The 16,935-nt window shown below is 36.3% G+C and overlaps 1 protein-coding gene across 1 annotated transcript in view; it reads left to right on the top strand.

Annotated features, from left to right (window-relative positions):
* GPR149 (G protein-coupled receptor 149) overlaps positions 1-16,935 on the top strand; it is a 70,652-nt gene that overhangs the window by 2,438 nt on the left and 51,279 nt on the right. Inside the window, exon 3 of the mRNA XM_024769147.1 lies at positions 4,996-5,453. Within this exon, the coding sequence (XP_024624915.1) occupies positions 4,996-5,453 (458 nt within the window). The remainder of the gene's footprint in view (positions 1-4,995; positions 5,454-16,935) is intronic.

The raw sequence follows: 16,935 nt of genomic DNA, 5'->3' as shown, positions 1-16,935 counted from the left end.
AAATTATAATGTGAAACAATTGTTAGCACAATATTGGAGTAAGTTTTAAATGAGGCAAGTTTAAAACAGCTCTGTGAACTGCTTGTACATTGAATAATTATTTTAGGTAAGAAAAGAAGAGAATTTATTCAAAACAGCATGAAGTCAACAAAGGCCTTTAGGTGTTATATCTACCATACCTCTTAGCCTAGAGTAGAAAATAACTCCCCCTCCCAAATCTACGTATGAGAAGTCTGCATCTTTGAAAAGTTAAAAACTCATTATATTAAAGTTCATTATTGCTGAGTGGAACAATAAAGAAAAGCATTTTCTTTAGTGTGCTGCTTATATTCTTCCAGGGTTTTGGAAAGTTTTCAGAGTAAGCAATCGGAGTGACTAAAAACAGTTCCAAAACAAATTTTAAGTGTTTGCCTCTGCTTTTAGAAAACATACATATATACACAAAACAACCCCACAAACACCTATAATTTCAAAAAAGGACAAAGGTGGCAGAGTTTGTCAATGTATGTTCATGTATGAATCTAGCCATGCCAGTTACTTAAAATAAACAAACAAACCAAAAAAAAAAAAAAAACCAACTATGTTCTAAAGAGTACCTCTAGACCAGGAGTGCGGTCAATTATAAAACTCACTAGAGTGTAATTGTTCCTATTCTGAGACAGGAAAAGTTGAAGAATGACCTGTATATTCTGACTCTTCCATAAGGAAAAGGATATTTTTTTGTCATTCCAGACAAAAGATAGGATGTTCTACCATTTAATAAATCCAAGACTACATTAGTGTATGCTGAATTAACTGTTCCATTAATTGTCCTTTGCTCAGAATAAGCAGGTATATTATTCTTTAACAGAGAAGAAAGAATAAATAAAAACAGTCCATCTTAGACTATTTTAGGGCTATGAAAACTGGAGACTATTAAAGAATATTCTGCAATCAGTTCTTCAACAGGTTTATTTTATAAACATTAAATAGTCATGAACTGGTCATTTTCCATGTATTCATGACATTTAATGTCTAGATAATTTTCAAATGACCAGAAGATTTTTTTTAGTATTAAGGATGCCATGAAGTTTTATTGTTAATAGATGCCAAATTCATCTATGCACTTAAAATAAAATAACCATGGAACTTGTAATAATTATGTGCTTTTGGATATTAATATCCAGAGCAACAGTGACACAGAAAATTAATAATAAATCTTTTTGAACCACATAGAAGAATGTAGAACATGTAAAAATCACTTACAAGCCTGAAAGTTCTACCATTCTATCAAACATTAATATTTTGTCACTAAATTAATGAACTAACCCCATCTTAGAGTATTTAAAATTGTGAGAGAGACAAGAAGAATTTAGGGCAGTCATTTTTAAGAACTGAAGGGCACCTCTATCAGAGCTGAAAACAAAGCAATGCAACAGATCTATCCCTATAAATGGTCTAGGAAGCACTTCTGTCTTATACTGCACAAAATAGAAGAAACTACAGCAGACTAGCAGAATCAATAATCCTGCTAATACCTCATGTTTGAAATTAGAACCATGCCTTTCAAGATCAAAATAATATTTTTCCTCTAAAATTATCGTTGCCCTTATTTGTATTCATTTTAAAATTTCAGGGAAGGTGTTGAAATGTGAGCTTAGAGAGGCATGGCTTTGAGAATAAAATGTTGTGAGAAACGTTAGTTTAAAATGGCTCCATTCTCTTTTTTTTTTTTCTAACATCTTTATTGGAGTATAATTGCTTTACAATGGTGTGTTAGTTTCTGCTTTATAACAAAGTGAATCAGCTATACATATACATATATCCCCATATCTCCTCCCTCTTGCGTCTCCCTCCCACCCTCCCTATCCCACCCCTCTAGGTGGTCACAAAGCACTGAGCTGATCTCCCTGTGCTGTGTCTGCTTCCCACTAGCTATCTATTTTACATTTGGTAGTGAATATATGTCCATGGCACTCTCTCACTTGATCCTAGGCTCTGTCACAGGAAAATTATAAGAATGATGTACTTTCCTTGTCTGAGGACCCACCATAAATTTTCCTATTGCTAGGATGACACAAAAACAGAATTTTGAAACTCCAAAGACGGCTCATCCTCAGGTGGGCAGGTGCTTGATCAGTTGTAGTACTTTGATTCTATGTAGTTATAGTACTTTGATGGCTCCAGTGTCACATTTAAGCTTTTTCTCCTTAATAAATTAATATCCCCCTTTTACATTCTTTTGCTGGGAACTCCAGAAACAAGAAAAGGAAAATATTTTTTCCTAACTCATATTTACCGTAGGTTCATTTTGGTGATGTAAGGATAATTCTACATCTCAGCTTCACTGTATGGATACTGAGAGACATGCAGCCAGAAAATGAATGTCAGAAATGGAAAATAATTTCCAGAAATAACAGTTCTCTCCTGTTTTCAACAATAATCTGTATTACTAGTGTCTCAAAACAAAAGTGGTTTAAAAAAAGCTGGTTTTAACACAGAGGTCTCAGGTGGTAGACATATGGATTGGATATGGCTTTCAGACCCATTTGGTTTGAATGACATGATGCGTTCTTTTTTAAATTAAATAAACAGTTAAAATAAAATATTTTCTATAAAAATCAGATTTTCAGCTTCTGTTTTTTGACAAAGTCAAAGTATCTGCTGACATGTTACTCTGAAGAATTATGTATATATATAAGCTGATATAATTACTTATGTCTAAAATTGTCATTAGTAAGATGTGATTAAAAGCAGAAGACTAGAGCTATTTCATGCCGTATCCAGGGTTTTGCTTTTCAGAGCAAATGTAACATTATACTTTTTTTTCATAAGTGTACTGTAGACTTCAAAAGACCCTGACTCTATTCTTCTAAGTTTCTTGTAAGTTACTAGTCAAATATTGTCAACTCTGTTTTGTCGTTATAGCCTATTACCTTCATTGGTTAGTCAGAATTTACCTCTAGTGTTAAGGAAAAGTCAATAACAAGAAATGTTTCTATTGGTAACATTTCATAATTAATGTACTTCCCTTAACTCAAAGATAGCACATCAGGGACATTCTGCTTCCATTAACATACTTCATGGATCTGATTAGCAGTAAAGCAATTTCAAATAGAGGTTAATGACTTCAATTCTGGAGTCAGCTTTAAATTAAAATCTCTTTACCAGGTAAGTAATCTTAGGTAGGTTTCTTCTATCAGCCTCAGTTTTCTCAAATGCAAAATAGAACCAATATGCCTTTTATTATGTAGGGTTGTTGTTTTGTTAAATGTCATGACCTTTGTGCATAACTGTCCCTGGAATGCTCTAGTTCCCCACTGTATCTTTCTCAATCACACTTCCTTCTCATAGCCTACCTCGGACTGCTTCTTGCACCCAGTGATGTGGAAGGAGATTCTCCATCGACACATTCTGCACAGTTCTTTAAAAACCTTACTCACTTTTGCTTTATATATTTCATAGTTATAATACACAGCTAATAAAATATATAGCCATAGATATCCATTTATATGATAAAATTGGGATTTTATGACAGTTTTTGTTTGCTTAATATCCTTGAATTGACCACTTGTCACTTTATAACTTTTTTTAGAGAAAAAGGAAACCCAACAATAACTGAAACGTCTTTTAGTTCCTTCAGCTTTCACACTATTAAAGTTACTTAAAAATTCTAATTTAATTTTACTGGACTATATTACTAGAAAAAGTTAAGTATTACTGTAAATGAAATAGTGTATAATGTTAACATCTGTTTCTACTTTTCCATTTTCTTTGAATAGAAATTTTTGTTTGTATCCTGGCTCAATGAATGTTTTGGCTCAAATAATGAGTGATACCTATAAATTCTCTTTCAGTTAGCAGAATTGGTTTGTAAATCTTCAGTTCTGAGACAATTTCAGTAATAGAATCAGCATATGAATGACATGAGGTTGTATTGTAAAATGAATCAAATTTTACCTGTTCTCATAGAAATTTTATAGTTTTTAATAAATTTTTCCACCAAGGATAGCTAAATGTGTGCTATAAAACACAGAACTACCCAAGTAGAAAAACATTTTGAAATGAGCCATGTTTGGAAGATGAAAATCAAAACATTACATTGCATTTTGTCTACCATCTTGATATAGCTTCATTCTTAATACACAAAAATTATCTAGTATTTAATGATGTTCACATACAACAATTGTATCACTTCTGTCACATTCTCATGTGTTATTCTACTAAGACTTTATACAGTATTCACCAAATAGTAGTGCTATATGTAAGATCCTATCATATTTCACCTGATTTAAACCATGGAAAGTTTTATGTGTTCCTGCTAAACTGCTCTTGTAGTTAATCAGGTATATACATGTTGTAAAGTGCTTCAGTTCACAGAAATATGTCTATAGACTCTTCTTTAAAATTCATTTCAAATTTATTCAGAAATGTACATATTATTTTTAAAAGTTTAAAAACTGTATTGTAGCATTATCTAATTTTTACTGTATGCATTTATAAACATATAAATGTCAGGAATGATATACATCAAAATATTTAAAGCAGTTATATCTGTTGTTGGTATTGCCAGCAGAATAGCTCAAGTAATATTTAGAGCTTTTTAATAATTAAGTTGTAGCAAAATAAAATTTATAAACAATGTATTTTATCCCCAAATAAAGAAATGTAGAGATAATTGGTAGACTGATAGAGCTAAAACTAAAACTGAGTGGATATGAGGCTATTCTAATTTATGGATCAATTTTTTACATAAAATTTCTTTAAAGACTTCAGTGTTCTGGGGTTGTATGTATTTCAAGCCTTCCATTGTATAAGTGAGAACAGTTAGGCCCAGAGTGATAAGATGGTTGAATTTGCGAGGCACAGTTGCTTTGCATAATTGACAAGAAGTAAACGAAGATAATTCAACTAATCAGGTTGAATTCACTTTCCTATTTTTATTCATTTTGTATATCCAAGCACTGTTTATATCTATCTTCCTAATCATGGAATTTTGTTTTTGTTTTTACATAGCCAAGAGGAGATGCTTTGAATTCAATCTATCATTTCAACGAAGTTATGGAATTTATAAAATAGCACATGAAGATTACTATGATGATGATGAAAATTCAATATCCTATCACAATCTCATGAACTATGAGTGCAAAACTACAAAAGACTCTCAGAGAGACTCTCATAATGTATTCAATGCCATAAAGGTGGAAATCAGTACCACGCCCTCTCTGGACAGCTCCACACTAAAAGGCATCAACAAATGCACAAACACTGATATTATAGATGCTAAACAGGATTCCCACAATGAAAAGGGTGTTGATCCACTGCTGTCTGAAAAAACAGAAGGTGATATTAAATATGATGAAACCACCCTTTTGGAAGGGCCAGAAAGAAGACTTTCTCATGAGGAGAGTCAGAAACCAGACCTTTCAGACTGGGAATGGTGTAGGAGTAAATCAGAAAGAACCCCTCGTCAGGTACAGTAAAGGTTGTTATTCCTCTTAAATTAAAAGTGATACCAAATATGACAGCATGCAAAAAAATTATCCGTTGCTTATTTCATTCATCCAACTCCAAGGTTATCTTCACTTAATTAATTTCCATAATACTAAGTTTTATTTCAAAGTGTCTTTTTAAATTTTTTTAATTAGTTCTACATTTTCAGTCAAATTCTATCTATTTTGGAATTGGCAGAGCTAAACAGGATCTTTGAGACGAGCCTCTATTTTAACCTCAAGTAATCTGTGTAAATTCAGACTAGACTCTCAAAACTTATTTCAAATTAGTAAACTTGTAGGTTTTATATTTTTTCTTCACCTGAAAAGTTTACACAAGTGTCCAAAACAGGTTTTGGGGCAAATGTTTATCCAACTACCAGTAAACAGGTAGTCCTTTTGCAACTCTACTATTCACATAGCTTGGCTCTTAGTCTTTTTTTTGTTTTAAATTTTATTTTTTTATACAGCAGATTTTTAAACATCTTTATTAGATATTTATTAAGATATCTTTATTAGATATTTATAAAGATATCTTTATTAGATTTTTTAAAAAAAATCTTTATTAGAATATAATTGCTTTACAATGGAGTGTTAGTTTGTGCTGTATAACAAAGTGAATCAGCTATACGTATACATATATCCCCATATCCCCTCCCTCTTGCATCTCCCTCCTATCCTCCCAGTCCCACCCCGCTAGGTGGACACAAAGCACCTAGCTGATCTCCCTGTGCTATGCAGCTGCTTCCCACTAGCTATCTTATTTTACATTTGTTAGTGAATATATGTCCATGCCACTCTCCCACTTCATCCCAGCTTACCCTTCCCCCTCCCCATGTCCTGCAGTCCATTCTCTATGTCTGCATCTTGATTCCTGTCCTGCCCCTAGGTTCTTCAGAACCATTTTTTTTTTAGATTCCATATAGATTGTGTTAGCATACAGAATTTGTTTTTCTCTATCTGACTTACTTCACTCTGTATGACAGTCTCTAGATCCATCCATCTCACTACAAATAACTGAGTTTCATTTCTTTTTATGGCTGAGTAATATTCCATTGTATACATGTGCCATATCTTCTTTATCCATTCATCTGTCAATGGACACTTATGTTGCTTCCATTTCCTGGCTATTGTAAACAGAGCTGCAATGAACATTGTGGTACATGACCCTTTTGAATTATGGTTTTCTCAGGGTATATGCCAGTAGTGGGATTGCTGGGTGTTATGATAGTGCCATTTTTAGATTTTAAGGAACCTCCATACTGTTCTCCATAGTGGCTGTATCAATTTACATTCCCACCAACACTGCAAGAGGGTTCCCTTTTCTCCACACCCTCTCCAGCCTTTATTGTTTGTAGATTTTTTGATGATGGCCATGCTGACTGGTGTGAGGTGGTACCTCATTGTAGTTTTGATTTGCATTTCTCTAATGATTAGTGATGTTGAGCATTCTTTCATGTGTCTGTTGGCGATCTGTATATCTTCTTTGGAGAAATGTCTATTTAGGTCTTCTGCCCATTTTTGGATTGGGCCGTTTGTTTTTTTGATATTGAGCTGCATGAGCTGCTTGTATATTTTGGAGATTAAATCTTTGTCAGTTGCTTCATTTCCAAATATTACTCCCGTTCTGAGGGCAGTCTTTTCACCTTGTTTATGGTTTCCTTTGCTGTGCAAAAGCTTTTAAGTTTCATTAGGTCCCTTTGTTTATTTTTGTTTTTATTTCCGTTTCTCTAGGAGGTGGATCAAAAAGGATCTTGCTGAGATTGATATCATGGAGTGTTCTGCCTATGTCTTCCTCTAAGAGTTTTATAGTGTCTGGCCTTCCATTTAGTCTTTAATCCATTTTGAGTTTATTTTTATGCATGGTGTTAAGGAGTGTTCTGATTTCATTCTTTTACATGTAGCTGTCCAGTTTTCCCAGCACCATTTCTTGAAGAAGCTGTCCATTCTCCATTGTATATTCTTGCCTCCTTTATCAAAGATAAGGTGACTTATGTGCGTGGGTTTATCTCTGGGCTTTCTGTCCTGTTCCATTGATCTATATTTCTGGTTTTGTGCCAGTACCACACTGTCTTGATTACTATAGCTTTGTAGTCAGGGAGCCTGATTCCTCCAGCTCCGTTTCTCTTTCTCAAGATCGCTTTGGCTATTGGGGGTCTTTTGTGTTTCTATACAAATTGTGAAATTTTTTGTTCTAGTCCTGTGAAAAATGCCATTGGTAGTTTGATAGGGATTGCATTGAATCTGTAGATTGCTTTGGGTAGTAGAGTCATTTTCACAATGTTGATTATTCCAATCCAAGAACATGGTATATCTCTCCATCTGTTTGTATCATCTTTAATTTCTTTCACCAGTGTCTTATAGTTTTCTGCATACAGGTCTTCTGTCTCCTTAGGTAGGTTTATTACTAGGTATTTTATTCTCTTTGTTGCAGTGGTAAATGGGAGTGTTTCCTTAATTTCTCTTTCAGATTTTTCATCATTAGTGTATAGGAATGCCAGAGATTTCTGTGCATTAATTTTGTATCCTGCTACTTTACCAAATTCATTGATTAGCTCTAATAGTTTTCTGGTAGCATCTTTAGGATTCTCTATGTATAGTATCATGTCATCTGCAAACAGTGACAATTTTACTTCTTGTTTTCTGATGTGGACTCCTTTTATTTCGTTTTCTTCTCTTACTGCTGTGGCTAAAACTTCCAAAACTATGTTGAATAGTGGTGGTGAGAGTGGGCAACCTTGTCTTGTTCCTGATCTTAGTGGAAATGCTTTCAGTTTTTCACCATTGAGAACAATGTTGGCTGTGGGTTTGTCATTTATGGCCTCTATTATATTGAGGTAGTTTCACTCTGTGCCTACTTTCTGGAGGGTTTTTATCATAAATTGGTGTTGAATTTTCTCAAAAGATTTTTCTGCATCTATTGAGATGATCATATGAATTTTCTCCTTCAAGTTGTTAATGTGGTTTATCATATTGATTGATTTGCACATATTGAAGAATCCTTGCACTCCTGGGATAAACCCCACTTGCTCATGGTGTATGATCCTTTTAATGTGCTGTTGAATTCTGTTTGCTAGTGTTTTTTTGAGGATTTTTGCATGTTCATCAGTGATATTGGCCTGTAGTTTTCTTTTTTGTGGCATCTTTGTCTGATTTTGGTATCAAGGGGATGGTGGCCTTGTAGAATGAGTTTGGGAGTGTTCCTCCCTCTGCTATATTTTGGAAGAGTTTGAGAAGGATAGGTATTAGCTCTTCTCTAAATGTTTGATAGAATTCACCTGTGAAGCCATCTTTCCTGGCCTTTTCTTTGTTGGAAGATTTTTTTTTTTTTTTTGGCGGTATGCGGGCCTCTCACCGTTATGGCCTCTCCCGTGTGGAGCACAGGCTCCAGATGCGTAGGCTCAGTGGCCGTGGCTCATGGGCCCAGCCGCTCTGCAGCATGTGGGATCTTCCTGGACCAGGGCACTAACCCGTGTCCCCTGCATCGGCAGGCAGACTCTCAACCACTGCGCCACCAGGGAAGCCCTGTTGGAAGATTTTTAATCACAGTTTCAATTTCAGCGCTTGTGATTGGTCTGTTTTTATTTTCTATTTCTTCCTGGTTCAGTCTCAGATGGCTGTGCTTTTCTAAGAATTTGTCCATTTCTTCCAGGTTGTCCATTTTATTGGCATATAGTTGCTTGTAGTAATCACTCATGATCCTTTGTATTTCTGCAGTCTCAGTTGTTACTTCTCCTTTTTCATTTCTAATTCTATTTATTTGCGTCTTCTCCCTTTTTTTTCTTGATGAGTCTGGCTAATGGTTTATCAATTTTGTTTATCTTCTCAAAGAACCAGCTTTTAGTTTTATTGATCTTTGCTCTCCATTCCTTCATTCTTTTTCATTTATTTCTGATTTGATCTTTATGATTTCTTTCCTTCAGCTAACTTGGGGTTTTTTGTCCTTCTTTCTCTAATTGCTTTAGGTGTAAAGTTAGGTTGTTTATTTGAGATATTTCTTGTTTCTTGAGGTAGGATTGTATTGCTATAAACTTCCCCCTTAGAACTGCTTTTGCTGCATCCTGTAGGTTTTGGGTCATCATGTCTCCATTGTCATTTGTTTCTAGGTATTTTTTGATCTCCTCTTTGATTTCTCCAGTGATCACTTCGTTATTAAGTAGTGTATTGTTTAGCCTCCATATGTTTGTATTTTTTACAGATTTTTTCCTGTAGTTGATAGGTAGTCTCATAGTGTTGTGGTCAGAAAAGCTATTTGATACAATTTCAGTTTTTAAAAATTTACCAAGGCTTGATTTGTGACCCAAGATATGATCTATCCTGGAAAATGTTCCATGAGCAGTTGAGAAGAAAGTGTAATCTGCTGTTTTTGGATGGAATGTCTTATAAATATCAATTAAGTCCATCTTGTTTAATGTGTCATTTAAAGCTTGTGTTTCTTTTTTTATTTTCATTTTGGATGATCTGTCCATTGGTGAAAATGGGGTGATATGTCCCCTATTATGATGATATTACTGTTGATTTCCCCTTTTATGGCTGTTAGCATTTGCCTTATGTATTGAGGTGCTCTTATGTTGGGTGCATAAATATTTACAATTGTTATATCTTCTTCTTGGATCGATCCCTCGATCATTATGTAGTGTCCTTCTTTGTCTCTTGTAATATTCTTCATTTTAAAGCCTATTTTGTCTGATATGAGAATTGCTACTCCAGCTTTATTTTGATTTCCATTTGCATGTAATATCTTTTTCCTTCCCCTCCCTTTCAATCTGTATGTGTTCCTAGGTCTGAAGTGGGTCTCTTGTAGACAGCATATGTACAGGTCTTGTTTTTGTATCCATTCAGCCAGTCTGTGTCTTTGGGTTGGAGCATTTAATCCATTTACATTCAAGGTAATTATCAATCTGTATGTTCCTATTACCATTTTCTTAATTGTTTTGGGTTTGTTATTGTAAGTCTTTTCCTTCTCTTGTGTTTCCTGCCTAGAGAAATTCCTTTAGCATTTGTTGTAGAGCTGGTTTGGTGGTGCTGAATTCTCTCAGCTTTTTCTTATCTGTACAGGTTTTAATTTCTCCATCAAATCTGAATGAGATCCTTACTGGGTAGAGTCATCTTGGTTGTAGGTTTTTCCCTTTCATCACTTTAAATATGTTCTGCCACGCCCTTCTGGCTTGCAGAGTTTCTGCTGAAAGATCAGCTGTTAACCTTACGGGGATTCCCTTGTTTGTTATTTGTTGCTTTTCCCTTGTGGTTTTTTATATTTTTTCTTTGTATTTAATTTTTGATAGTTTGATTAATATGTGTCTTTGTGTGTTTCTCCTTGGATTTATTCTGTGTGGGACTCTCTGTGCTTTCTGGGGTTTATTGACTATTTCCTTACCCATATTTGGGAAGTTTTCAACTGTAATCTCTTCAAATATTTTCTCAGTACCTTTTTTTTTCTCTTCTTCCTTTGGGACCCATATAATTTGAATGTTGGTGCATTTAATGTTGCCCAGAGGTCTCTGAGATTGTCCTCAATTCTTTTCATTCTTTTTTCTTTATTCTTCTCTGTGGTAGTTATTTCCACTATTTTATCTTCCAGGTCGCTTATCCGTTCTTCTGCCTCAGTTATTTGCTATTGATTCCTTCTAGAGAATGTTTAATTTCATCTATTGTGTTGTTCATCATTGTTTGTTTGCTTTTAGTTCTTCTAGGTCCTCGTTAAATGTTTCTTGTATTTTCTCCATTCTATTTCCAAGATTTTCGATCATCTTTTCTGTCATTACTCTGAATTCTTTTTTAGGTAGCCTGCCTATTTCCTCTTTTTTTTTTTTTGGTCTAGTGGGTTTTTACCTTACTCCTTCACCTGCTGTGTGTTTGTCTTCTCATTTTGCTTAACTTACTGTGTTTGGATTCTCCTTTTTGCAGGCTGTAGGTTCGTAGTTCCCATTGTTTTTGGTGTCTGCTCCCAGTGGGTAAGGTTGGTTCAGTGGGTTGTGTAGGCTTCCTAGTGGAGGGGACTGGTGCCTGTGTTTTGGTGGATGAGGCTGGATCTTGTCTTTCTGGTGGGTAGGTCCACGTCTGGTGGTGTGTTTTGGGGTGTCTGTGGCCTTATTATGATTTTAGGCAGCCTCTCTGCTAATGGGTGGGTGTGTGTTCCTGCCTTGCTAGTTGTTTGGCATAGGATGTCCAGCACTGTAGCTTGCTGGTCTTTGAGTGGAGCTGGGTCTTAGTGTTGAGATGGAGATCTCTGGGAGAGCTTTCGCCATTTGATATTACATGGGGCCAGGAGGTCTCTGGTGGGCCAATATCCTGAACTCGGCTCTCTCACCTCAGAGACTCAGGCCTGACCCCCAGCCAGAGCACCAAGACCCTGTCAGCCACACGGCTCAGAAGAAAAGGGAGATAAAAAAAAAGAAAGAAAGAAAAAAGAAAGAAAGAAAAGAAAAAATATTAAAAATAAAACAGTAATAAAAAAAGAAGTGAAAAAGGAAGAAGAGAGCAAACAAACAAAAATCAAATCCACCAATGGTAACAAGCACTGGAAAACTATACTAAAAAAAAACAGACAGTCAGAACCCTAGGACAAATGGCAAAAGCAAAGCTATACAGACAAAATCACACAAAGAAGCATACACATACACACTCACAAAAAGAGAAAAAGGAAATATATATATATGTATATATAATTTAAAAAGGAAGAGAGCAACCAAATCAATAAACAAATCTACCAATGATAATAAGCTCTAAATACTAAACTAAGATAAAGATAAAACCAGAAACAAATTAGATGCAGAAAGCAAACCCCAGGTCTACAGTTGCTCCCAAAGTCCACCGCATCAATTTTGGGGTGATTTGTTGTCTATTCAGGTATTCCACACATGCAGGGTACATCAAGTTGATTGTGGAGATTTAATCCGCTGCTCCTGAGGCTGCTGGGAGAGATTTCCCTTTCTCCTCTTTGTTCGCACAGCTCCTGGGGTTCAGCTTTGGATTTGGCCCCGCCTCTGCATGTAGGTCTCCTGGGGTGTCTGTTCCCCACCCAGATAGGACAGGGTTAAGGGAGCGGCTGATAAGGGGGCTCTGGCTCACTCAGGCCGGGGGGAGGGAAGGGTACAGAATGGGGGGCGGGCCTGTGGTGGCAGAGGCCAGCATGACGTTGCAACAGGCTGAGGTGCGCCATATGTTCTCCCGGGGAAGTTGTCCCTGGATCACAGGACCCTGGCAGTGGCAGGCTGCACAGGCTCCCGGGAGGGGAAGTGTGGACAGTGACCTGTGCTTGCACACAGGCTTCTTGGTGGCGGCAGCAGCAGCCTTAGTGTTTCATGCCCATCTCTGTGATCCACGCTGATAGCCTCGGCTCACCCCCGTCTCTGGAGCTCATTTAGGGGGTACTCTGAATCCCCTCTCCTCGCACACCCTGAAACAATGGTCTCTTGCCTCTTAGGCAGGTCCAGAGATTTTCAGAGACTCCCTCCTGGCTAGCTGTGGCGCACTAGCCCGCTTCAGGCTGTGGTCACGCAGCCAGCTGCAGTCTTCTCCCAGGGATCTGAACTCCGAAGCCCGAGCCGCAGCTCCCAGCCCCCGCCCATCCTCGCGGGTGTGCAGACAAGCCTCTCGGGCTGGTGAGTGCTGGTTGGCACCGATCCTCTGTGCGGGAATCTCTCTGCTTTGCCCTCCGCACCCATGTTGCTGCCCTCTCCTCCGCGGCTCCGAAGCTCCCCCTGCTGCCCACACCGTCCCTGCCAGTGAATGAGCTTCCTTCACAGCTCCCTCCCAGAAGTGCAGGTCCCATACCTATTCTTTTGTCCCTGGTTTTCCTTTTTTCTTTTGCCCTACCCAGGTACATGGCGAGTTTCTTGCCTTTTGGGAAGTCTGAGGTCTTCAGCCAGCATTCAGTAGGTGTTCTGTAGGAGTTGTTCCACATGTAGATGTAGTTTTGATGTATTTGTGGGGAGGAAGGTGATCACCACGTCTTACTCCTCTGCCATCTTAAAGGCGCCCCCCTATAGCAGGTTCTTATTAGTTATCTATTTTTTACACATTAGTGTATATATGTCAATCCCAATCTCCCAATTCATCACACCACCACAGCCACCCCCTGTTTCCCCTCCTGGTGTCTATACGTTTGTTCTCTACATCTGTGTCTCTATTTCTGCCTTGAAAACCGGTTCGTCTGTACCATTTTTCGAGATTCCACATATATGCGTTAATATACAATATTTGTTTTTCTCTTTCTGACTTACTTCACTCTGTATGACAGTCTGTAAGTCCATCCACGTCTCTACAAATGACCCAATTTTGTTCCTTTTTATGGCTGAGTAATATTACACTGTATATATGTACCACACCTTATGTATCCACTTTGCCTACTAGTCTTGCTGGAACTAGTCCCTCTAATACTCAGCGAGGAAAAAAAGACCTATTCCAGAATAGACCCAAGTGAATCTTGGCAAAAACCCTGCTAAATGTTCCATCCTTTTAAGGATTGAAGAATAGTTATATAATTTTTTAAATTTTTTATTTATTTATTTGTTTATTTATTTATTTTGGCTGTGTTGCTTCTTCGTTGTTGTACACAGGCTTCTTATTGCTGTAGCTTCTCTTGTTGCAGAGCATGGGCTCTAGGCACGTGGGCTTCAGTAGTTGCAGCATGTGGGCTCTGTAGTTGTAGCTCACGGGCTCTAGAGCGCAGGCTCAGTAGTTGTGGCACACGGGCTTAGTTGCTCTGTGGCATGTGGGAATCTTCCTGGACCAGGGATCAAATCTGTGTCCCCTGCATTGGCAGGCGGATTCTTAACCGCTGCGCCACCAGGGAAGTCCCTATATGATGTTTTATAATGAAAGAATGTGTACCTTAAGCTCATCCCATTCTTTCCTAGATTTAAGCCTGCCTAGAATGATGAGGGGTACTTCTTATTTTATTGAAATTGTAGTGTGATATTGATATAAGATTGTTCTTTCCTCCAAACGCTCATACCTGATAATTAAAGTTGCTCTTGCCTTCCACACAATTGATTTACTAGGAAAAGATATCTTTTTCTACATGACTTAACGTAAATCAGAGTCCACTTGCCCCTAATCTCTGGAATCAAAACTATAGTTTTTCAAATATCTGCTAGTAATAGTGCAGTCATTCATCACAAGTATGACCATCTAACACCAACTATGAATATGAACAGAATAATCTGAGATTTCCTTTATTCTCCTTGATTAATTAAAACTACTAGTTTTTCTTTGATATCACCAGTTTTAAAAGTTGGATAATAAAACAAAATATATGATTAAAATAATTATTCATAGTGATTAGGTATCTCAAAAAAATCTAAATATTTGCTGTAAATTGCAAAATACAGTGAAAATTATATTACTGACAGTATACACTGCTCAGTATTTTTAGAACAATGTGATACCCCAGCTAAGAGGGGAATCCCTACAATATCATCATCAATTTGTTCCTAAATAATCTAATCCTCCTGGTTTTCTTGCACTTAAAAATTAAGTAATATTATGAAGCATGTGTGTATATCTCAGTAACCTGCAACTACAGTACCCTGTGTGCCACTCCCCTATTCCATCCTCATGCTCACCCCTTAGGGGTTTCAGCTATCTTGAATCTTCCTCATGCTTATTTGTTTTACTGTTTTAACACAAATGAATGTATTTCTAACACAATATATTCCTTAGTTTGCTTCTTTTGAGCTTTCTAAAGATGGTATCGTTTCTGGGACTTGCTTTTTTTCCACTCAACATTACTTCATTACATTTCATGTAATGAAATGACTTCATTTTCTAATGTATTTTGTCAAAGCAGTGGGAAATGCCATCTGAGCTAACACAACATACAGCCCTCATTTAAAAGCCTGAGTTATATTTTGGAGAATATAATCAATTAAACACATCTAGAAATATGTGAAAAGATCAGATACTGTTTACATATAAGCATATTGTCTTACGAGAATGGTGCAGCACAACTTACACACCTCTGTAAAACAAACAAACAAAAATGCTACATGGAAAGCATAAAATGTTTATCAATTCAGGTATCTTTCAACTACAAAGATTTGCTTATTAAGTATTAATATTTTAACATTTATGAAGAGCAAGTAGTTCAGGAAACTGATTTAAAATGATACTTGTAAAAAATGTTTAGTGGTTAAATAGATAATACAATATTCAGGAAAAGTAAAATTTATATTTTAAGAAACTAATTAAAATTAAATGAAATACTATCATAAATTTAAAACAACAGTAAGAAGTCCTTATGCCACAGGCTGATGTTATTTGTATGACTTTCCCTTAGCAAAATCACCTGTGGACCTAAAGATTAACATTATAACAAAAATACATTTAGAGTTGAAAAGCTTATGACAACTTTTCCTCTGACCAAAGACCGGTTTTAACTCTTACCCTATTCTTCACCAACAGATATTTCATGGGAGTAGGTGGTGACTTAGAAAGCACTTTCTTTTCATCCTTTTCTTCCAAGTTCCTTCTTTGCTCTGAAAGCAAAGTTAACTTATGTATCTTACAGTGATACAATAAACTGATAGATACTCTAATAACTCTATGAAAACACTATCTCTTTTTATTTTCTATGGTTGTACTTTCAAATATTTAGGTTCAGTTTATCAGTTCATATCTAATGGTACTACATTGAATTGCGTATGTTCTTTGTTTTTAGGCTATAAAAAAAAGCAGGTTTGATTTAAAATGTATTTAATGAGCCTTACTATATTTTTACAATACACATCACTTACTTTTTTTTAGAGTTTATGTGAGTAAACAAATTCTCAGTATATCTTGTTGGAAATCCTGGTAGGAGTGAGAGTGTCAGATCAAGGTTAAATTATAAAGGAAATGGGAGTAGAATGGCTTCAGTAGGTTTAAATGTGATCCAATAAAATGTGTCACAGGTGAGAGTGTTTATAAGACTAAAACTGTGTTACACTTAGCCACACAATCACTTCTTTTTGGACCCCTAGTAAGTAGAGTCCTAAGCAGTTTACTGTTTAAAAATTCAGAAAAAATAGTCAGAAATGCCAGAGTTCTTCGGTTACAAAGTTTTAATGTGGTCGCCATGGTATGACTGTTCCTCAAGTGAATAATGATTTTCCACAACCCCAAAGTTTTGTCATCTATGAATAAAGAAAATTGTACTTATAAAATAATTTAGTAACTTATGGGAGATCACTCTAATTTTCTCTTTTAATACTAAGCTCATCAAGTTATCCATGGATCCCGTTTTCTTTTGTTTTAATGTGTTGTCTTAGAGCTCTAGAAACTCATTTATTACTGTAAATCAGAAGCAAAGATATGCTGTCACTATGTCACTTAGTCCCACTAATAATTCTGTATCATCATAGTATTTGAAAGATGAAAGGTCCTTCACTATGCCAATAGAATATAGCCAACCAGATTCTGAAAAAATCCTTCTCAAATGAGAGTCAAATGGGGGAAATGATTGCTTTTGAATTAGCTACAC

Source organism: Neophocaena asiaeorientalis, unplaced genomic scaffold (assembly GCF_003031525.2).
Source record: "Neophocaena asiaeorientalis asiaeorientalis breed wild unplaced genomic scaffold, Neophocaena_asiaeorientalis_V1.1 scaffold118, whole genome shotgun sequence".
Taxonomy (NCBI): Eukaryota; Metazoa; Chordata; class Mammalia; order Artiodactyla; family Phocoenidae; genus Neophocaena; species Neophocaena asiaeorientalis.
The sequence above is the reverse complement of the archived record's forward strand: the minus strand, read 5'-3'. Positions and strand labels throughout refer to the sequence as shown.